The 23083-nt window shown below is 40.2% G+C and overlaps 2 protein-coding genes across 3 annotated transcripts in view; one reads left to right on the top strand and one right to left on the bottom strand.

Moving 5' to 3' along the window:
- The window catches only part of LOC109831471, a 17296-nt gene extending 7325 nt beyond the window's left edge, over positions 1-9971 (bottom strand). Inside the window, exons 1-5 of the mRNA XM_020398794.1 lie at positions 9690-9971; positions 9438-9575; positions 8947-9246; positions 8820-8865; positions 8538-8669 (exon numbers count right to left, since the gene is read on the bottom strand). Of these exons, the coding sequence (XP_020254383.1) occupies positions 8538-8669; positions 8820-8865; positions 8947-9246; positions 9438-9575; positions 9690-9971 (898 nt within the window). The remainder of the gene's footprint in view (positions 1-8537; positions 8670-8819; positions 8866-8946; positions 9247-9437; positions 9576-9689) is intronic.
- Positions 11238-21315, top strand: LOC109820542 (delta(24)-sterol reductase-like). 2 transcript variants are annotated; one of them, XM_020386703.1, is made up of 3 exons: positions 11238-11460; positions 16314-17567; positions 20826-20900. In XM_020386703.1, exons 2-3 carry the CDS (start codon positions 16329-16331, stop codon positions 20883-20885), a joined length of 1299 nt encoding a protein of 432 aa, XP_020242292.1. In that variant the 5' UTR covers positions 11238-11460; positions 16314-16328; the 3' UTR covers positions 20886-20900. The 2 variants fall into 2 exon arrangements, with proteins under 2 accessions (XP_020242292.1, XP_020242300.1); XM_020386711.1 differs by lacking the exon at positions 20826-20900 and adding an exon at positions 21295-21315 and having other exon boundaries at positions 11239-11460.

Genomic DNA, 23083 nt, shown 5'->3' with positions numbered 1-23083 from the left:
GTGGCTCGGCACAGTGCCGGCCACCTCGAGGTGGCCGACAGTGGCCGACGGTGGCCGACGTTTCTCTTTTTGCGGGCACTGTCCTGAGAGCCTATAAATAGGCCACCCCCTTGTCATTTGAGAAGGTTGGAAATTTTGGAGAGAGGCGAAGCCCTGCTGGATTGGAGACTCGGAACTTAAAAAAGATTGAAACTTTGGGACTTCGGGGACTCACTCCTTCAGATCTGGTGCTCGGCGATCATCAACGTCAAATAAGGCAGGTGTTCGAGAGGATCAGATCTCAGATCTACGCAGGCATACTCCGGATCTAAGCTTGGTCTTAGATCCCGAGACTTGGACGATTGTTTCCTTGGTGAAACAATCCTCCCCGGCTATTATTTCCTTGGTGAAATAATACCCGTTGTACTGCGTAGATCCGACCGGATCTAGATCGCGCGGTGGTCCACGGCAAACAACCCCGGCGCAGGCAAAGAACCCACAAAGCGAGCGACCGCAAAACAGGAGCTCGCGATTCGTTCGACACAAAAGGAGAAAAGTTGTAATCTTTGTTTATTTTTATTTGATTTTCGTTGTAACCGGATCTTATAAAAAGACCGGATCTTTTGTAACTCAAAAAGTTGTAACTCAAGATGACAATGGAATCAATAACAAAGAAAGACACGAATTTTCCAGCGAACAATCTGGCGACCACAGTGGGAGCCACCGATCTCGCTGCCGAGATCGGAGCGTCGCAGCCGCGGATCTTGATCCCAGTCGTGGAGGAGGTCGAATACGAGTTCGATCAGACCAAGTTCGAGGAATACCTTTCATCCTCGTCTAGATCAACCTCCCCCCGCAAGTCCAAGAAGTCCAAGTTCTCTTCCAACAGAAAGGTGCGTTGGTACGAAGAAGTTGAAGCTACCAACGACGACCTCATCTCGATTGACGCCAAAGTTGCGTCAGATGAGGCTCCACCAATCTCCAACCAGATCAAGCTGGTTCCAACCAATTCCTCCGTCACCAAAGGAGCGGTGACTCTCTCAAAGAGAGCCCGCCAAAGGCAACGCCAACGCTTGGCCAAACAATTCGCCAAAGCGATGGAGTCCACCGACGGAGTCCGCTACAACGCGGGTCTGAAGAACAAGAGAGGCAAACAGCCTCAACAACAGATGAACGGCACCTCTTCCAAGCCGCCAACAATGGAATGGATCCGTGTCAAACGGAATCGTTCGACGCTGGAAGAACGCATCCGCAAACGCCGCGCACTATCAGCGCAGGCACGGGCTCAAGCCGAAGAAGCCCGTAGAAAGTTGCAGAAAGAAGTGGCCAAGAAGCCGCCACCAACTCGCAAAGTTTGGAGGCCAAAGTCTGAAGCGGCAATTCAGGCTAAGGAGCAACCTTTGCAGCCTCCAACCAAAATTCAACCTCCGGCGAACCCAGCTAAGTCGCCGAGAATTCCCATAGCTACTCCGGGAGATCATGCAGAATCCTCCCGAAGAAGAAAGCCAGTCTTGGAGCGCCTCGGTCCAATTCCCGATGAGCGAAGCAAAGCTCCGATCCAAGAACGTTTGGGCCCACTAAGAAAACCCCGAACGAATCAACACGCTGGGGGTCACCGCTACCTCCAACATGACAAGGAGCTCAAGGCAACTGCGCGCGCTAATTTGCGCATTGAGGTCCAAGAGCCCGCTGAGAATTCACGCCCAAAAAGGCATGTCTCAAGGCGCGTGACTCTTGAAAGTCCAAGGAAGGCAATTCTCCCTCAGAAGGAAACGTTATCATCTGATGATGATTACGTTATACCTGAGAAATTGTGCCAACACACGATAGGTTGCTCTGACTTTCAAACTGACGAGCTGTACTATCGTGCTGGGGGTACGAGCAAAGCCAGAAAGAGAAGTCCTCGAAGGCTAGAAACTCAGTGCCCTTGTTCAAAGCTCATTCGGGCGGTACTGTCTCAATGCAACTGCATCAAGGTAGTCCCCGAGAGAATTTCAGTGTTCGAAAGGCTCGGCACCGAAACGCCAAAACCAAGGTATAGGCGTTTCCGGCAAAGAAGAACGGTGGTTAAAGACGGAGAATTTCCGAGGGTCACCGCCAACATGACCAGCAAAGAGACATCGACACAGATTGATCTCAAATCGTTTCTGGAAGCGTCCCGGCGTGTAACCCGTCTGCAGTCCGGAGCCATCGCACGAGGAACTTATGGTAGGGTTCGGACAAGATTGCCTTCGGAAGATGAAGAATCGGATTCCTGCTCTGCTGTCGCATCGGACAATACAGTGTCCAGCGAAGGACAACCCCGCGAGTCATTTATGATAAGCGCGGAAGAAATGGCCAAGATGCTTGAAGACGCTTTGGCTAAACAGAAAGAAAGTTTCAAGTTTGAGATGCAGATGGCCATGCAGACTATGAGAGAGATGCATGAGCAACAAATCCAGGCATTCAGGAACCAACAAGGTGAACCAAGTCACCGTAACCAGGTTGTTCAGGAAGAGGAGCACACGGATAGGGATGGAGCTCACAATGCCAATAACCCTCCCGTCAATGCAGGGGGTGGTAACGAGGATGCCAACGAGGATACAAGTGAAGACTTGAAGATCAAAGATCTCGAGAGCAAAATCAACACATTGATCTCCGCTCAAGAGACGAAGAAAACAGGCATTCCCTGTCCATACCCAAGAGAGTGGGAATCGATCCCCTATCCGGCGAAGTTTAGTCTAATCAACTTCACGCCGTTCGATGGGAAGGGTTCCCCCACTCAGCATTTGATTTATTTCAAATCGCACCTGGGTATTATTTCCGGCAATGAGCCTCTGATGGTGCGGTCATTCGTCGGCGCCGAGCCACCCCAAGGTGGCTAGGCACAGTGTCGGCCACCCCGAGGTGGCCGACAGTGGCCCGAGGTGGCCGACAGTGGCCAGAGGGGGCCGACAATTCCCTTTTTGCAGCCACTGTCCTGAGAGCCTATAAATAGGCCTAGAGATGTTCATTTTCGGAGGTGGAACTTTCAAGAGCCGAAACTCTGCCGGATTGAAGAGTGAACTCGGAGCTTGAAGACCAGAAGACTTGCACATTCAGATCTGATCCTCGGCGACCATCCACGTCAGAAAAGGCAGGATCTCGAGAGGAAGAAAGAACAGATCTGAGATCTACACGAGACTACACTCCAGATCTAAGCTTGGTCTTAGATCTCGAGATCTGAGCGATTATTCCCTTGGTGGATTAATCCCTCCCGGCTATTATTCCCTTCCGCAAAACAGGAGCTTGCGATTCGTTCGAAAGAGGAAAGTTGTAATTTTTATTTTTTTCTTTGATTTAGTTGTAACCGGATCTTATAAAAAGACCGGATCTTTTGTAACCCAAGATGACAATTATCTCAATGAAAAAGATGACAGTTTTCCACGCGAACACTAATCAAGCGTCCGTTCCGGCCATCTTCGAATCCCTCCTTGAAGGTAACAAGATCAAGCTACCACCTATCACGAATCAGGAGGAAGCTGACAACACTACGGACCCAAGGTACTGTGCATACCACAGGAGGGTCGTTCATCCCACCAAGGATTGCTTTGCTCTCTTTCAAGGATGAAGACGTTCCAGCCATCTTCGAATCCCTCCTTGAAGGTAACAAGATCAAGCTACCACCTATCACAAATCAGGAGGAAGCTGACAACACTACGGACCCAAAGTACTGTGCATACCACAGGAGGGTCGTTCATCCCACCAAGGATTGCTTTGCTCTCAAGAATAGCATTCAGACCTTGGTTGAAGCCGGCGTCATAACGCTAAGGTAAGCCGATTGAGAACGGTAACACTCCGACCGGTATAAGAGTTTAAACTGCTCCCTGCATACTCCGAAAAGTATACGAGTATAAACTGCTTCTTAAGACTCCAAAGAGTATACGAGTATAAACTGTTTCTCAATCCTCCAACAAGTGCATGAGGTTAAACTGCTTCCTTACATACTCCAACAGGTATATGAGTCTAAACTGTTTCCTTTCTTTCACGGGAAGTTCCTGGAGAATACCATGCTTGATATTCTTAAGGATAACCCGGACACCCAACTGAGTACAAATGATAAACTCAGTTTCACGAAGAAGCTGGGGGTGGATGATTCATGTAACGGGAAGTTCCCGGAAGAATACTATATGTAATTTTCTTAGGGATAACCCGATCATTACAAACAAAGTGATAAACACTAAATTCTCACTGTGATTTCCGAACATTCTTTTGCTGAGACGAGATTCGATCACTTCGTTGGATCAATCTTCCCTCACAAAATCAATATGAACAAAGTGATGAACACTAAGTCCCCTACCGATCAGACTAATTGACGGTGGGATCACCAAAATTCCTTTCGGTTGAATCCACTCAAATTCCCAATGCGTCTGTGCACTCAACATTCCTATTGTTAAGTTCGAACATAGTACTTGGAATTTTAATATCCTAATCAGTGATGATTGTTAAACCCTCCGTGTTAAGTATTTGTCACTTAACATTAGGAACCCCCTCTGAGTGACTTGTACAAATCAACACTTCCATTGTAATTTGTACTCTCTCCAATGAACGAGAGGTCCACTTTCAAATCGAGTGATCAAACATTCCTATAGTTAGGGTCATCTCAAACTCTCGCTTGGTCGAACCTTCCTACAGTTAGGACCAAAACCACAATTCACTCTCGATAAATGAGAAATTCATCTTTAGTTCGGTAATCAAACCTTCCGACAGTTAGGGTTATCCGAATCTTTTTAATTCTCAATTCTCGGAGTGGAGATCTCACTCCTAGTTTTACCTTTTCAGATTCTGGGGGTGGAGATCCCACCTCGAGTCTCCTTTCCAACTGGAGATAGAAAATTCTTCTTCTTCAGTGTTGGGAGATAGAATATAAAATTCTTCCTCTCCTATTTCGGGTTCGTCTTTGCCCCAAGAGAAAACACCACTTTTTTTAACTCGTAAAATCCGTGCCTCACAGGTACGAAAAATTTTATCCCGAATCCTAAGCAGAGATAAATCAACGCCTAACACGCGTTGCCGGTTTAGTTTTTCACCGATTGAAGAAGACACCAGAATTCTAGTCTGGGGAATTTTATCCCGAATCCTAAGAAGGGATAAGTCAGCGCCTAACACGCATTGCCGGTTAGTCCTTAATCGTAAAAAGGACAAAAGCCCAATATTGTGGCAGGTTGTTATTAATAACGCCAAAATCCGTGCTTCACACACACAGGGAAGTTTATCCCGAAGCCTAAGTAGGAATAAGTCAGTGCCTAACACGCGTTGCCGGTTAGTCCTTAACCGTAAAAAGGACAAAAGCCTACATATTCAATATTGTGGCAGATTGTTATTAATAACGCCAAAATCCGTGCTTCACACGCACGGGGAATTTTATCCTGAAGCCTAAGCAGGGATAAGCTAACGCCTAATACGCGTTGCCGGTTTAGTCTTTTACCGATTGAAGAAGATATCAGAATCCGATTCTGGGGATTTTTATCCTGAATCTTAAGTAAGGATAAGTCAGCGCCTAACACGCGTTGCCGGGTAGTCTATTCCCGTGACAAAGACAAAGTCTACGTATTCAATATCGTAGCATCAAGTCTAAGGGAGTTCATTCCTTTAGCACAACGTCACATGCGGAACGGACTCAAAACAATCCGCATGTAAGCCCGATTCAAACGGTAATCGGTAAGAGCACGTCAAATCCGTTGAGGGCTGAGGATTTGCCAAAAATCCTAAGTCAACGTCTGATACACGTTGCTGTTTAGTGTTTTCACAGGAGAAAGACGAAGTCTACGCATTCAATATCGTAGCACTAAAAGAGTTAACTCTTTTAGCTTAACGTCACATGTGGAACGGACTTAAACAATCCGCATGCTAGCCCGACTCAAACGGTAGTCGGTAAAGGCTCATCAAACCCGTTGATGGCTGATGATTTATCAAAAATTCTATAAATGCGAGTCATTGACGTATCAGCTCTGTTAGCTGGTCTCGTGACTTGATTATCCAACAACATTAAGATAAGATCCACAAATGCAGATGAATCAGCTTTAACAGTTGGTCCTGCAGCCCCGACACTTGGGACCACCATGCTCCAATACCTTAAGGGCTTAAACTGTGTATACTTCAGTAAACGTACGAGTATAAATCGTGTCAACGTATGACAATTTAAACCCTAAGGTTAACGCCGGTCAACGCGTAACCCTAGGTCAACAAACTGGCGACGCGTTGCGATCAAAAAGCCAACGACGTTCAAAACCCTAGGATCAACACCGGTCAACGCGTAACCCTAGGTCAACGCCAGTCAACGCATTGCGATTAAAAAGTCAACGTTCGACGTTTTCAAAACCCTAGGGTCAACGCCGGTCAACTTGTAACCAGGCTTATTGAGGCGCGCGCCTCGGGCGCGGGGCGCTTCGGCCTGGGGGAAATGCGCCCCGCACGCGAGGCGGGGCGCTGCACGCAGCGAGGCGCGCGCCTCGCATGCGCCTCACTTGCGCCTCGCGTGCGCCTCGCGCGCGCCTCACACCTGCGTTATGTAACATACTCTTTCTTCTATTTTTTTAAAATAATTTACATAATTACATATTTATATCATGTAATATACTCTTTCTTACTAGTTGCTAATCTATTTTCATCTTTTCATGTTTAACCTATAAAAAAGAAACAATAATTAGTAATTTAGTATACTTGTTTGCTAATTGTAACTTCATTCTCTAATTAGCATGCTAAGTAGCAAATTATAAATATGTAAATATGTAATTGTTACATTCATTCTTCATCTTTTCATGCTAAGTAGCAAATATCAATTAAGAATACTAACTAGAAAATTATGAACAGTCATGTTTGTTAATTATATTTCTTAGTCTTTTATGTGACAATTTATAAACATATGCTCATAATTGTTAATCACTTAATTTGATGATTTAAATACATGTTTCTTGTATCTTTTTTATTACTTTAAAAATTCAGTTAGCATAATTTGATGATTTAAGTTGATATTCTCATAATTTTGGATGTAGGTAACTAATATGTTGCTTATATGTTTCTGTCTTATGATGTTGGCAAATATTAGTTTGAGTTATGCGCGGGTGATCCGAAACCCTAGGTTAACGCCGGTCAACACGTAATCCTAGGTCAACACCAGTCAACGCGTTGCGATGAAAAAGTCAACTTACAGCGATCTGAAACCCTAAGTCAGCACGATACAACGGAGGTAGTCAATTCTAAGTAAACTTAATGACACGAGCCAAACTCAACTCATCAGTTTTAGATTTGAGACTTCGACGATGGCCAGGCGATAAACGCGACGCCGAAAGAACTTCAGCTATTCGTCAAAGCATCGAATGGATTGAAAATCGAAGGAGTCAAGAATTGAAGCTAATCACAGGTCCTTTACACTGACCAAAGGCTGGACCAATCATATCCAAAGTATTCCAGCATCTTCTATAAAAGAAACGAGTCTGGAACGCTTTGAAGGGGGTATCTGTAGGCATCGAAAATTACCTATAGGTCTCCACGAACAGCTCAGTGCTAAGAAACGACGATGAACGTCACTATCCGGTTCACAGAAGTTTGATTGATGTCGGTGAACGCTTGAAGTGAATCGACAAACTGCGTAAACCAACAGAATTTCAGAATAACAAAGACGCGAACTGATCGGGAACCTCGTATCGTTCACAAACGGCGAAATACCCTTCGTGTCTCGTTTGTTCAACTGATGATCTAATCATCGGAGCTTATAGAACTCCTCATCGGCTTTCCAACGCACTTTGAATCGTTCAAATCCGAGTTCGGATGAAGAAGTTATGGCGAAAACGAACAAACAGGCATAACGGAGCGTCTCAGGCTGAACTGGGGCACCCGATGTGTCTCGGCCAAGGCCGAGACACACCCAAGGGTGTCTCGGCCCTGGTTGAGACACCCAAGGGTGTCTCCAACCTGATTTCGACCCGTGCTTATAAATACAAGCCCCGGACCCTCATTTTTTTAGATTTGGAATTTTGGAGATTAGGCGAAGCCCTGCCGGATTGAAGACTGAAGGTGCACGAATTTCAGAGAGGAGGAGAGATCGGATCGAGTTCTTCAACGCAAGAGAGAGATTCTTCAGATCTGCAGTTCCCCGGTTTCGTTCCTTAAGATTATCCCGTTGCGATAATCTTAAGAAGAGCAATTATCTCGCCGTTGCCGAGATAAGCGCTACGGTTTCTTGATTCCTTCGCGAATCAACGAAGCTTTGCCCGATTTTTCGGTAATCAGATCTGATCGACGGTGGTCCACGGATAAACCCCGGCACAGGCAAAGACACCCACGCAAGCAGAAGATTGATAAACGATCTCCCTGCGTTTGTTTGACAAAGTTCTAAACTTGTTTTATTTTCATTGTCAACTTTCGACGCAAACACAAAGCATTATCAGTACGAAGAATACGGACAGAAATAGAGAATTGAGTTTTTATTTCATTATAAAAGAGTTCAATAACGTGCGAGACCTCTGACCTCTCTTTTAACAGATAAAGCCACGTCATGCGAGAGAAATCATCAACAAAGATAATAAAATATCGAAAACCTTTCACAGAGGGAACACGATAAGGACCCCAGACATCAGAATGAACCAACTCAAAAGCAAAGCTACTACGTTTATCGACTCGATTCTGAAAAGTAGCACTATGATGCTTACCCAGTTCACAAGACTCACAACCTAAAGAGGAAATAGATGACTGAACAGAAACTACCGATCTAAGTTTTTGTAATGAAGGATGACCTTGACGCCAGTGCCATAATAAAGTAGAGTCAGACTATGATGCAACAAGACCAACCTCTGACACACAGTCGTCCAAATAGTACATACCTCCTCTCTCATGCCCCGAACCAATCTTCATTCCTGTTGCTAGGTCCTGAAAAACACAATAAGATGGAAAGAAGGTGACTTTACAATTATTTTGTTTTGTAAACTTGCTAATGGATAATAGGCTAACAGAGAATTTGGGAACATATAACACATCAGTTAGTTTTAAAGAGGAAGTAGCATGAACTACTCCAACACCACGAACTGGAGAAAGAGTACTATCAGCAATGCGGATAGAAGGGAACTTATCAGAAAGATGTAAAGATACAAAGTGATTCTTTATACCTGTCATATGAGATGAGGCTCCACAATCTAGTACCCAGGATTTGTGAGAAGAAGCTATGTAAGCATTCATACCTGAAGAGGATGCATGAGTAGCAGAATGAATGTTTTGAGAGAGTTCTAGCTGGCGTAACCTCTCATAATCTGTCTGAGAAATTTGAACAATAAGAACAGTAACAGTTAGACCACCAGAAGTAGTAGCGGTAATAAATGAGTGAGTCGATTCGGTATCAGCTACCTGGGTCCACTGAGGACGACCAAACTTCTCCCAGCATTTCTCAAAAATATGATTGGTTTTTCCACAGTGACCATACTAACGTGAGCCCTTATTAGATTCACCTGGCCTCCCACCAAAGGAGCCACGTCCTCCCCCTGAATCATGGCCATGACCACGATGCCTTGATCAGAGAACATGGCAGACTGATCCATTGTAGGTTGAGATGGTGCAATAGTATCAGAAATAACACCAGTAGAGACCTGCATGACTCTGGAGAATGTAGCAGTCAGTGAGGGAATGATATCGCCACCCAATATATGTCCTCTCACCTAGGATTGTAAAGTAGGATGCAATCCAGAAAGAAATTTGGACACTGTCAGACCTCGGCGATACCCTAATAGCCTCGCTGCATCAGCTACTACAGGCTGATGCATTTCTAGTTCGCCTATCAGTCCCTTCAATTCACCAAAGAATTCCGAAACTGACTTATCTCCCTGTTTGAGCGCAAACAGTCGCTCATAAATTTCAAATACACGGGAAACATTCTTCTCGTTCCCGTACATAATCTTTAGGATGTCCCACATCTCCTTCGCAGTGGTTAAAAACATAACGCTGCTACTGATCTGTGCTTTCATACTGTTGAGAAGCCAAGTCATAATACAATAATCAGATGAGAGCCATGAATTGTATGTGAGATCTGAGGTTAGTGGTGGAGATGCCAGAAGATGTGGTAGTTTGCTCTAAGCGCCAATGAAGATGCGGAAAGCTTGTGCCCAGAGCAGATAGTTTGTACCATTCAATTTAATAGTAGTCCCTAAGACTATCTTGAGCGCAGAGGTCTCACCAGCAATAATAGGAGTAGTAGAGGAGGAGATGTCCGACATCGAAGTAGTAATTTTTTTTGAACAACAATAAAAGACAGATAGTAGTCAAATAGGCAGATTAGTAGTAGAGATCTGTTCTTGAAACATAACTAAGAGCAGATCAGGAGCAAGATTAGAGGTAGATGGTCATGCCCTCACACCACGTAGGTGAGATCACCTGAGGGAGAGAGCCCTGACTTTTGTTTGCACAAAGGGTCAATTTCTATATTCTTGTTTCTCGAATGAAACAAGAATAAAAGTAAAATATCTCAACAACGTGAGATAAACACTCATCCTCTCATCAGTTCTATGACTGAAATGTCGAGGGATACAATCGTCCTCTCATCAGTTCGAAGACTGAGATGTCAAGGGAATGAGAAACACGCTGTGGGGGGTACTGTAGCGGCAGCACTGTAGCAGCGGCGGTTAGCGGCGGCAAGGAGAAGAGGCGGCGGCGGCTAGGGTTTTTGAATGAGGATTTGTGACGACTAGGGTTTCATGCTCTGATACCATGTAGAAAGAGATAATAGAGAGAGCAAAACCCTAACTTATTATTTATTGAGATAATAAGAGAGAGATATATAGCCATACAAATAGGGTTAAGGTTAACGGGTAATAGTCCATTAACCCAATACCCAATACTTAATTTAACAGTTCCATGCTTTCATTTTGATCCATGTCTCAATTTAATTTACCGCCTTGCTAACTAGTACATAATGTAGAGTCTTTTCACTTTATAGGTTTGGTGAGTTTGGGCATAAACTATCTCTTCCCTTTTCTTCTGGCCTGCTGTTTTTTGTTTTGTTGTTTATTTTAGGAGTTTGGGCATAAACTATCTCTTCCCTTTTCTTCTGGCCTGCTGTTTTTTGTTTTGTTGTTTATTTTAGGTTCATTTGTTTTGTTTTGTGCCTCCCTTTTCTTCTGGCCTGCTGTTTTTTGTTTTGTTGTTTATTTTAGGTTCATTTGTTTTGTTTTGTGCCATGCACAAAATTTGTTATCTATTACCAGTTTTTTACCTTTCATACCTAGGAATATTTTTGATGCACTCACCCAGGTGTTGTCCAGTAGACCAGTCATAATTCAGATGTTGAACTTCACACCCCGGAATTATTTATTGGCAGTAATTGACAGACAGCACAGTAAACAATCACGTGGAAGGAGGCAATATGGCCATAATAGTTGAAGTTGTGATTTGAGCCGATCTGAGATCTCAATGTATCAGAAGTTTTAGTGGTTTTGGCACTTTATAATCAAAATTATTGGCACTTGGAGTAATCCACAGGTTAATCACATGCCTTTTTCTCATGACTTCCTTTTTCTATCTGGATTTTCCCAGCATAGCACTTCTAGATCAATTTTGATACTTCAAGCCTCAAATCTCCTCGCATATAGTTATCAGAAAGATTGACTTTTATTAGTCATATGAGTCAATATTGGCTGGCTTTGGCTACATCAGGTAGGCGTTGCATAAGATCAAATACAATATCGGCAATACTTCAAACATTAATTTTAAGTATGATTCTGAATGTAAAAGGTAGTTCCTTACCCCCTTCCTCATGGGATAATTCTTTGAAGCATTTCAACTGCATGTTCCGAAAGAGGTTTGTTAGGGAACATGTTGAGCTTGACACCTGAGATTTATTTAAATCTGTAGTTGACATATTAGAAGCACAAAACAGTCAAATTTTGTTTGGAAAGAGGGCGCAGAACCGACTTATACTGGTGAAACACAATTCACGATGTATAAGAAGTTCTATGCTTATACTGTATCTCCTGGCTCTGGAATTTTTATACGCCTTGCCATGGAATTAGCTTCACGCAGGAAATATGTCATCTTCTCCCTTATTGTAGATCCTTCCCTAGTCTAGAATTTTTGAAGGATGCTCCTTGATCATTTTTATTGTAGATTCTTGAACATGCAATCTCTTATACTCCAAAATCTCTCTATGTGTGAGCTCGGCCTCAGACTCTGTCTAGACCTTTTTTTTGTAGCAATTAGGCAGCCACTTAGCAAATGAGGGTACATAGATAATCAGTTGCATTCTGCCAAATCTCTCACAGAGCCATAGTAGTGAGGAAGGCTTTGAGGATGATGATGATGATCATGATAAAAAACAATGAGAAAATGAAAAGAAAGTTGACAGGAGAAGTCATAATTCACTTCTTCATAGTATGTCAGTCATAATTCACTTCTTCACAGTTAGTGCGTTAATATTCAAAAAGTCTACTATTCTTCATATATGTCTACTCGAATCAACTGGCCTTAAAATTGTCCGCTAAATCACCCACCCCAACCCCAAGGGAAAAAATCTACCATTTTTTAAAATTTACTCCCCAAATCTTGGTATTTTTAAAATTGTCTGCTAAATCACCTAGTTTGGAGAATTATACTCCCCATCCCTAACAGCATTAAATATTTGCATTTGATGGATGATTTACTAAATTATCCCTCCCCCTCATTTAATCCCTCCTGAATTGCTTCCCCTTCCAGTCATAGACTTTGGTTCCCAGCTTAAAAGCCCTCTCAACTCCTCTCTTTCTGAGAATTTCTTCAACCCTACCTGCTCCATCTAACTGAAGATAAAATCAAACTGAGTGTGAAGTAGGAGGCTCAGTTTGTTGCACCTTCTGTTTCATTGATGCATTGTCACAATCATCTTGTTGGCATCAATGCTCCACGGAACTCCCCATGCAGGCATAACCTCTGTTTCATTGTGGCATTTCAAAAACACATGATCTGCAAAGTCAATTTTCATTGAGGCATCATAAACACCAAAAATTTTCATCCACACAAATTCTCAAGCACTTGATGATCAACAGAACTAAAACATTCTGAAACCAACTACATTTGCGGTGTAAAATTAAACAAAAAAGCCATATAAAATAAATAAATAAATAAAAGAAACAAGAACGCATATGCACATCAATTTTCATTGATATTAAGTCATACATGAATCACGTCATAAAATAGATCACAAATAAAAACCATTCCAAAATAGGCACAATTAATTTACCAACCCATACAATATCTTCAAATGCTCCCTCAATTCTACACATATTTTCCATTGCAACTTAAAGTGAATTTTCCATTTTTCTCAAGCTCTCTAATTCCAGCCTCATCACAACCCTTGCTCAGCTTTGACGTCTCTACCCACCTGAAAAACTTACAACCTGGATACTCTCTACTAGTAATAGCAGATTGGTCCACATGATCCACTGTTAGCTAAGGATAATTCCATGTCCACATCTACACGAGAAGAAGGAAGAAGAAGAAAATGGGGGAGAAAAGAAGAAATGTTGGAGACGAGAGTTTAGAGGATGTGCAGATTTTAAAGGGGATACCATCGTCGTTGTGTTTTGTAACTAACACTAGTACTCACAGTGCAATGCGATGAGTGCACGTCAAAATATACATTTGCGCGAAAATAATAATTATTGTGAAATAGTAATTTGTTCAATGTACCAAATACATTGAGCGTATGGTAATTCACCAAATTAAATTATTACCTAATACAAACATGAGGGAAGAGGTTGGCTGAAGTAGTTGAGGGTCCAATCCAAATTAGTCTGAAAACATGGAAGCGTTGCTTTGTTTTCCGATAACCTAACCCGTAACCGAACCTAAGACCATGGGAGCCATATTGGAACCTCCCAACCGTTTGGGTCACTTGCAGTGGGAGGCCATATCTGAAAACGTGGAGGCGTTGAGTTAAAAGCTGTCGAAGAAAGCAAATATTGAAGGACTAACAAAACACCAGTTTGTAGATTTTCATGGGAATAAAATGGAAGGCATTAACATATAATTTAAACAACTCTAATAAAGTTATGGAGTTTTTGCATACATACCCCCAAAATCTCCCATATTTGCAATTTTACCCTCCAAAACTTGGTATTTGCAAAATTACCCTCCAATTCTCTCACATTGGGTTTTTCCACCCCTTGAACTTAATAATATTGGTTTCTAAGTAGGGCAATGCCAAAATTTTCCAATAATTTCCAATAAATTCGCAGTCTTTTCTCTTTAGAAACTATAATTGTCAAGTGTGAGGATAAAAAAATTCGATGTGAGAGAACTAAGGGGTAATTTGGCAAATGCCGAGATTGGAGGGGTAAGTTTACGAATACAGAAGATCTTAGGGGTATATGTGCAAACATCAATTTAGCCAATTACAATTTTTTCACACTACCGATCAATAAACTCAGTAAATAACAGGTAGACCATAGTCAATATGTACTGCTAAACTCTCTCTCTCATTAAGTCAGAGCAACTTTACACAGAGCAAGCAATATAACTGATATAACTCAAATCTGAATATTAACAATATCATTAACTATCCAAAATTGGATAAATCAAATGTCCTCTCCCTCTTCACCTTCTTCATAACATCGATCATCAGAATATACAAAGAAAAAACTAATGAAAAAATGTAAAAGCAAACAAAAAGATACGTGGATGTAATTGTTCATTAATCCATTCCTCCTTATTGAGAAGTGACTTGCAAACGAGACACTTGTAGATATTAAGGATTTCAGGAGATTGCTGATCCCGTGCACTGATGGATGGAAATCAGTTTAGGACGAAGGTAATGTTGGCAAAGATTCTGGAGGGGTGGCTATTATTAGCTTCTTCTCTCATTTAGTGTTGTGTGATAAGGGAATGGTGTTTATTTTGTTACTGAGGAGCTGTTGGAGAAGGATAACGATAGGTTCCAGAAAGTACTATATAATATATAATTGAAATGGTGTATTTATATATTATGAGGAATTTGGGAAAAGGGGGTAGTTATGAAGTAGTGGATAGTTTTTTAGGTTTTTTCTGATTTCCAAATTTGCCCTTTAAATTAGTTTCAATCCACTGTAAATTGTACATAGCTTGAATTTTTTGAATTTGTTACTTACAGATGGTAGGCCCAAAGTTATTGACCAAAAAGGTATTTTAGTAATAGGCAGTAATAGGTGTTATTATGTCTAATTAACTACAAAAGGGTATTTTAGTCAAAAACAATTACCAACCTTTAACATAACAGAACCTTGGGGAATATGCTGAGCATATTCCCTAACATTGTCAACCAAAGCGTATATTTAAAAGTGTGATAGATTTGGGGGGTAAATATAGTAAAAACCCTTTATTAAAAAGATTCTCTGTTCCTTTCTGGTTTCCTGGTTTCCTGATTCAGAAGAAAAATGTTTGTTGATTTTAAGGGGCTGTTTGGTTCGTTTCCTAGATATAGGGAAATGCATTTCCATGTACAAAAACACAAGTTTTGAGTTTTCCAAACTTTTTCAAGAAATAGATTGTTTCGCTTTGGTTCGCACAAAAAAATGGTGGGAAACCAATGTATTTATTTTTCTTGTGTTTGGTTCGCATGGAAAAAAAGGGAAAATTTTTGTTTATATGGCAAAAAGCTGACGTGACTGGAGTTTTCGTCGATTTCACGAGGTTGAGGAAGGAATTGGAGAAGAGAAAAAAATCGGTGGCGATTTTCACCGAGTTTCCCTTCTTCAACCCTAGCGAACCAAAGATGAGAAAAAAAAACCGACGGAAAGCTTATATCCTACGTGGCCACGAAAAATCTGATGTGGAGGCGGTGTAAAACTTTTCCACCGAGTTAAAAAACGAACCAAACAGCCCCTAAAAGGAAAAACAAAAGCCCAATTCTCATTCAGTTAGAAATTAAATTTACATTCAAGAACTGCATAATTTATAAGACAAATTTGAGTTTCATAACTTGGGCAAGGTAAAATAGTAAAATACCTTTGGATACTTGGATGACTTGAAGAAGAGGCATAGCATAAATAAGGCTACTTTTATGTTTATATCTTAGAACCAATCCTTCATATAGTTTCACCATCTAGTACTAAACCAACGTACTTGTGGATAGAGGAGAAAATGGACCATGATAATGTTAATCGCACCAGACTGCTTGCTAATATGGCTTTGTTTATAATTCCGCAATCCAAGCCTAAGAGAAAATTTCTCCAATTTTAATGGTTTACATAATGGCATAAATAACAATTTGAACTTTTTCATTAATTGATCCGACAATAAAAAGTTGATTATACTCTTACATTCATGGATGCTTCTGTTCATATGTTCAATCTGGTGAATTACATATTTTTTCTTCTCTCTTGCAGAGCTGGATTTCAAACATGTCAGATCTGCACTCACCTTCGCGCCCTAAAAGGAAGAAAGTCTGGGTCGATTACTTCATCCAGTTTCGATGGATAGTTGTTATCTTTGTCGTTCTCCCCATCTCTTTCACTCTCTACTTCCTCACATATCTCGGTGATGTTCGATCTTCAATGAAATCATATTCAAGGCGCCAATGGGAACACAAAGAAAATGTCAAGAAAGTCGTGAATCGTCTCAAACAAAGAAAGCCCAAAAAAGACGGCCTTGTGTGCACAGCCAGAAAGCCATACATTGCTGTTGGCATGCGAAATGTTGATTACAAGCGCGCTAGGCATTTTGAAGTCGATCTTTCATCTTTCAGAAATATTCTCGAGATTGACAAAGAAAGGATGATTGCAAAAGTGGAGCCTCTTGTTAATATGGGACAAATAACTCGAGCTACTGTGCCTATGAATCTTGCTCTTGCAGTTGTTGCAGAGTTAGATGATCTCACAGTAGGTGGTCTCATCAATGGTTATGGAATGGAGGGAAGCTCTCACATTTATGGCCTTTTCTCTGATACAGTTGTGGCCATGGAAGTAGTCCTTGCAGATGGACGAGTTGTTAGGGTTACAAAGGATAATGAGTATTCCGATCTATTCTATGGAATTCCATGGTCTCAAGGAACATTAGGTCTCCTAGTTTCTGCAGAGATTAAGCTCATACCCATCAAAGAGTACTTAAAGTTAACTTATTGGCCAGTGAGAGGGAATTTGAAGGAAATTGCGCAGGCCTATGCTGATTCTTTTGCACCAAGAGATGGGGATCCTGCAAAAATCCCAGATTTTGTCGAAGGCATGATCTTTAATCCAACTGAAGCTGTTCTCATGGTCGGAAACTACGCATCGAAGGAAGAGGCGAAGAAAAAAGGAAATGTCATCAATAATGTAGGGTGGTGGTTTAAACCTTGGTTTTATCAGCATGCAGAGAGAGCACTGAAGAAGGGTGAGTTTGTTGAGTATATTCCTACTAGAGAGTATTATCACCGGCATACGAGGTCTTTGTATTGGGAGGGGAAGCTCATCTTGCCATTTGGTGATCAGTGGTGGTTTAGATGGTGCCTTGGGTGGATGATGCCACCAAAAGTTTCGTTGTTGAAAGCTACCCAAGGTGAAGCAATTCGGAATTATTACCATGACCATCATGTGGTCCAGGATGTGCTGGTTCCGCTGTATAAAGTAGGGGATTGCCTGGAGTACCTTCATCGTATAATGGAGGTACAATACTTTTTGTGACATTTAGCTCCTACTTATGTTCGTGTGAATCCTTGGTGAATTCAAGAAACAACCATGAACTTTTGGGTTGGGGTTTGCAGAATACTGCCATAAGTTTTTTTTTTAGAGAAAACTACCATAAATTTTTTTCGCTATACTGCATGACAGCCGTGAGGTAAGTTGTCACGTACAAAGCACAGGACATGCTTAGTGCAATTTTGCCTTATGTGCTTTTTACTTTTGGTAAGTTTCAGAAGACCCTCTGAACATTTCTGGGTTTTTGACGGAACTACCATCAACTTTGAAAATCATAGAAAACACCCATTAACTTGTCTCACAAAACTTTGAAGATTGCAAAACTATCGTCGCCTCCCTCTCCTTCGAAGCTAAGTTAATTTACAAATCGGGAGGTTAATTTTCCAAAAAGGGTATTTTGGTCTTCTAACCAGAAACTGCCAACTCTTCCTAGGAATTTAAATATTGGTGGTAGTTTTGTGTAATCCCACCCACCCAGATTTCATGGAGATCCTGTGAAATTTACCCTTTACCTATACAGAGAATATTTTGGGTTAGGGTTGGTAGATCTAATAAGGGTGGTCTAGACCTTTTATCCAAAACACTAAGGTTGCGTTTGGATTCGAGGATTTGATTTCAAATTCCATAATTGAATTCTAAAATTTGAAATCCAGAATTTCAAATTCAATTCCTTCGTTTGGGAAATATTCAAATTTGAATTCTAGAATTCAATTTGAAATTCATGTTTGGCAAACTTTAGAATTTCAATTTTAAAAATTTCAATTGAGTTGTTTGCCAACTAGTAGAATTCTAATTTCTGAACTAAAATTGTAGCTCGAAGATAATACCACTTCCATAGGCTAATCTCTGAAAACAAAGATAATACCACTTCCAATAAAAGCTACGAAGTAAATACTAAATAGTACTCATACTAATAAAACATACATTACTACTAGGTAGAACAGTTAAACATAAGACATAAAAAGGTAGCTTCATCACTCCCATTCAGTCATTCTGCCAACTGAAACAAAAGCAAACAATTCCGCTCCACAACAACCAAGTGCATATCCAACATCAAGAATACGTGTATGATCTCGTACACCGGTAAAACTGAGCCGGTCAGCAAAAAATCACTGCACAACATAGAGAGTAAGTGAGAAACTACTCGATCGACTATATGAAACTCGAGGCGAAGAATTAATGGCCACACATCATGTTGTTTTAAAAAGCGTAAAATGATAGCATGCTGTGTTTATGTTGTTGCTGGCAAAAGTATCAGCTGCTTATGTAGTCTCGTCTGCAAGCTTGTTATAACAGCACAAAGACATCAAGTATATGATCTCTGGAAAAGGACTACATAATAGAATCATAGGTATAAAATATACATCATTTACTATCATTAACTAAACTCCATGAGTCATTGGCCATTAAATGTTAAGTATGATGGTGGAACATGGTTGGACCACAACAGATAAATTCCAGCAAAGGTCAGGTTAAGTCAATAAAATTGGTATTAGATGCCAACAAGAGTTTGCTTCCTATCCAACCCCAATCAACAAAGTAGATTGCACAATAGACAAGCAAAATGCAACAACGAATGAAGATATTGTTCGAATTTCGAAAGTAAACATTGTAAGTTAACCCCTCAACCCACGCCACAACTAGAAAGTTTGGCATGGTGAAATTCAAACATTTGATATGCACTAACTAAAACTACCAAACAAGAGCTTAAATGCAAATGGAAAAGTTAATGAGTTATTTTTTACCTTAGTCTGAGTCTTCCCTTGCACGTTTCCTTTGTCCATGTAAACTTTGTAGGTCTGACATTTTCTCCTAAACTGTTTCATCATCAAAATTTAATGTGTAAAACTATACTTATCTAAGAGATAGAATCAGACCATGTAACATGGAGTAAATGTAAAGGAATAGAATAACAAATTTAGAATTACTAAACGAAATTATCAAACACTAAAGATAATAATATGAAACAAAAAGTACGGATTCTATAACTCAAATTCAAACACATATGCAAACATATATTGATTATCTAGCAAAAAAGTAATCAGGTGCAAAGACATAGTTTTAATTCATGTAAAATTCATATAAGGATTCCTTCTTAGACTTGTATCATCAAATCCAAGGTTTTAAATGTCGGCCGACGTGTTCGACATGTCGACCGACATGTCGGTTTGAGGGCTTGAACGACACGACATGGGCGTTTTCAACTCGTATGTCGGTTTTCAGGGCCAAATTAGAAATATCGGGGCCATATCGTGCATATCGACCGGTTTTTCATCTTTGAAAAAAGGCCGATATGGTCATTTTTTTAGATCTATTTTTTTATTATCGGGTTTGGGTTTAGTGATAAAAACTCAAATCCGTTTGACTCGTTCTCATGTTTATAAGGGTTTCTTATCGGGTTTGGGTTTAGTGATAAAAACTCAAATCCGTTTGACTCGTTCTCATGTTTATAAGGGTTTCTTATGAACCTGATAGAAAGAAAAGAGAAAATCAAATCCGTTTGACTCGTTCTCATGTTTATAAGGGTTTCTTATGAACCTGATAGAAAGAAAAGAGAAAATTTAGGGCTGCAGCGCACTTGGAAACTCATCACTCCTTTCGTGAATGACGACGCCCTTCCCCACCTCCATCTCGGCCCCTCGTCGTCCATCTTCCCTTGTGCCTCAAAATTCAAACCCCAACCGAACTCGAGGACGGCAGTGTATCCCGTCGTCGGGATAAAGAGAAGAGGGTGGTCGATGACTCATCTGAAGGACCCCGAGCAGACAAAGAAGAAGAAGAAGAGCTCTCATCAAAATTTAATGTGTAAAACTATACTTATCTAAGAGATAGAATCAGACCATGTAACATGGAGTAAATGTAAAGGAAAAGAATAACAAATTTAGAATTACTAAACGAAATTATCAAACACTAAAGATAATAATATGAAACAAAAAGTACGGATTATGTAACTCAAATTCAAACACATATGCAAACATATATTGATTATCTAGCAAAAAAGTAAATCAGGTGCAAAGACAGAGATTTAATTCATGTAAAATTCATATAAGGATTCCTTCTTAGATTTGTATCATCAAATCCAAGTTCTCATATGAAAACATCAAAAATCAAACAATAACCTTAATAAAGCTAACATCGAACAATCGTATTTAGTTCCAACTACACTCAAAATATAAGACTTTCTCTGTCGTTACATCTTTGGTCATTAAAATTGTACTTTTTCAGGCACAATGCTGTCTTCTTACACAAGCTCTAGAAAATGGGGAGAATCTTCATAAAGTATGATTTCAAATCATGAGGAAACAGTGCCACTCATTTTTGCGTCTGCTGCTATTGTCATCTTTGAATCAGTCAATTTATGAATTTTGTTCCTCAAATTCTAGTAGCAGTATTTCTCGAACCAATCTAATTTGTGAGCAAACCAAATTAGATGCTTACTTCTGTTTTGCTATTATCTATGTTTGATTACTACTGCAGCTTGATTGATTCTCATTTTACGAATGTGTCAATGTACAAAATTTGCGCCCATGATTTTAGTGGCAGTGTTCTCTTGAACCCAACTAATTTGTGAGCAAACCAAATTTATGTGCTAACCTCTATTTTGTAATTATCTACGTTTGCTTGCTACTGCAGCTTGATTGATTCTCGTTTCATGATTTTATTTGCTCCTGTAATCTTCTCAATTTCTATCTAGGGTTAGGATTTTGGTAGAAGTGGAGAGGACTGGGAGGGAGCTCGGTAGAGAAATCAATCGAGAGAATAGAGTTTGAATCTAGATTTGCTTGCTACTGCAGCTTGATTGATTCTCATTTCATGATTTTATTTGTTCCTGCAATCTTCTCAATTTCTATCTAGGGTTAAGGTTTCGATAGAAGTGGAGAGGACTGGGAGGGAGCTCGGTAGAGAAATCAATCGAGAGAATAGAGTTTGAATCTAGAATTTAAGGTTTTGGTGAAACTGGAGATAGATGATCGAGAAGTTCTCACCGTTTTCGACGATCTCCGTCGTCGCCGGAGGTGAAATTCGAGCTTTCAGGTGAAACTGGATCTCCTCCTCCTCCTCGTCGCCACCGCCGGTGTTGAAACTAGATCTCCTCCTCCTCCTCCTCCTCGTCACCGCCGGTTGAGAGCGGAAGTGGGGAGTGAGAGAGATCGCGAGAACGGAAGTAGGAGGGCGAGAGATCGCGAGAGCGGGGAGGGGGAGATCGTGAGAGCGGAAGTGGAGAGAGAAGATGGAATTGCAAATGACAAGCCATAGTTGGGATTTAGAATCAGGGGCTTAGTATAGGTTTAAAATGTTAATGGATTTGGGTTCGTATCCGGTATTCAAATTCTTTTGGATCCAAACAATAGAATTGGGCCAAATATAGCATTTGAAATGAAATCCTAATTACCAAACATGCTGTAAATCAATTTGAAACGTTTAAAACTAGAGTACAAAGATCTTTAGAATCCAGTGGCCTGCGAGGATACAAGCGTACAATTCTAATGCAAAAGGCTGAAGCGAGCTGGCGGTTGTTAGTTGAAAGCATTTACCATTCCCACTGCAACCAACAGAGACAATTTTACCCTCCCAATACAGTAAAAACCCGTGATTAATTGCATACAGTCGCTAGCTCATCATGCATTGGTTCACTCTGACATGACTTAAACGACCCACACCAACTTATCTGTCTGAAGATTTTCACACTTTTTAATTAACAATGGGAGCATAAATTAAAGGAAAGTTAGGAGATCGTAGCTAGCTGACTTGATCACTATATACAAATCTCAAGCCCTCTGAATTAAAATTGTTTTTCTATCTTTACAAGATATGATTATTAATATTAAAAAGTTTTCTATCTTTACAACAGATGAATTACAATGGTTATACAATAGCTATATAGAAACATTTTTTATCATAAATATCTATCTATTCTATATATCATACTCCATTTAAAAGTACGAGTTCAGAAAATTCTTTCCATAGTCAATATTACTCTTAACTTTTTTTTATATTACATTTTTATCCTAATCTATTCTAATTATTTTATCTTCTTTGAATTGATAATTAAATAATTTAACATGTTCATAATGGGACTTAACATGTTATTGGATAAAGGAGATACGTTCGATATAATTCAAATTCTTTACTTATTTCAGTTCGCAGAGAAATCTAAAAAGCATATGGTAGCCAACACCTAAAAGCTTTTGGACTTTGTAAAAAATATTCTTTAAGTTTTTAAATTGTAAAAACACCCCTACAAATTTAAAATTTTATTAAAACATCTTAAAAATTATAAATTTTACTTATTTCAATTTAGTGAGAAATCTGAAAAGTATATGCTGACTAAAAACTGAAAGTTTTTGATTTTGGAGAAAGTATTTTGTAAGTTTTAAAAAATATAAAAACACCCCTAAAAATTTAAAATTTGTAAAAACAACCTTGAAAAATTCAAACCTATAAACACAAAAAAAATACAAATAACACAAATAACCCTCAAA

Source organism: Asparagus officinalis, chromosome 1 (assembly GCF_001876935.1).
Source record: "Asparagus officinalis chromosome 1, Aspof.V1, whole genome shotgun sequence".
In the NCBI taxonomy this organism is placed as follows: domain Eukaryota; kingdom Viridiplantae; phylum Streptophyta; class Magnoliopsida; order Asparagales; family Asparagaceae; genus Asparagus; species Asparagus officinalis.
Note: the sequence above shows the minus strand (reverse complement) of the source record. Positions and strands in the feature narration are given on the sequence as shown.

What these genes read in the sequence shown, in the direction of transcription:
- LOC109820542 (XM_020386703.1), top strand. Translation starts at nt 16,329, where the DNA reads ATGTCAGATCTGCACTCACCTTCGCGCCCTAAAAGGAAGAAAGTCTGG. An exon ending in ACCTTCATCGTATAATGGAG is followed by an intron (nt 17,568 to 20,825) that starts GTACAATACTTT and finishes GTACTTTTTCAG; the next exon opens with GCACAATGCTGTCTTCTTAC.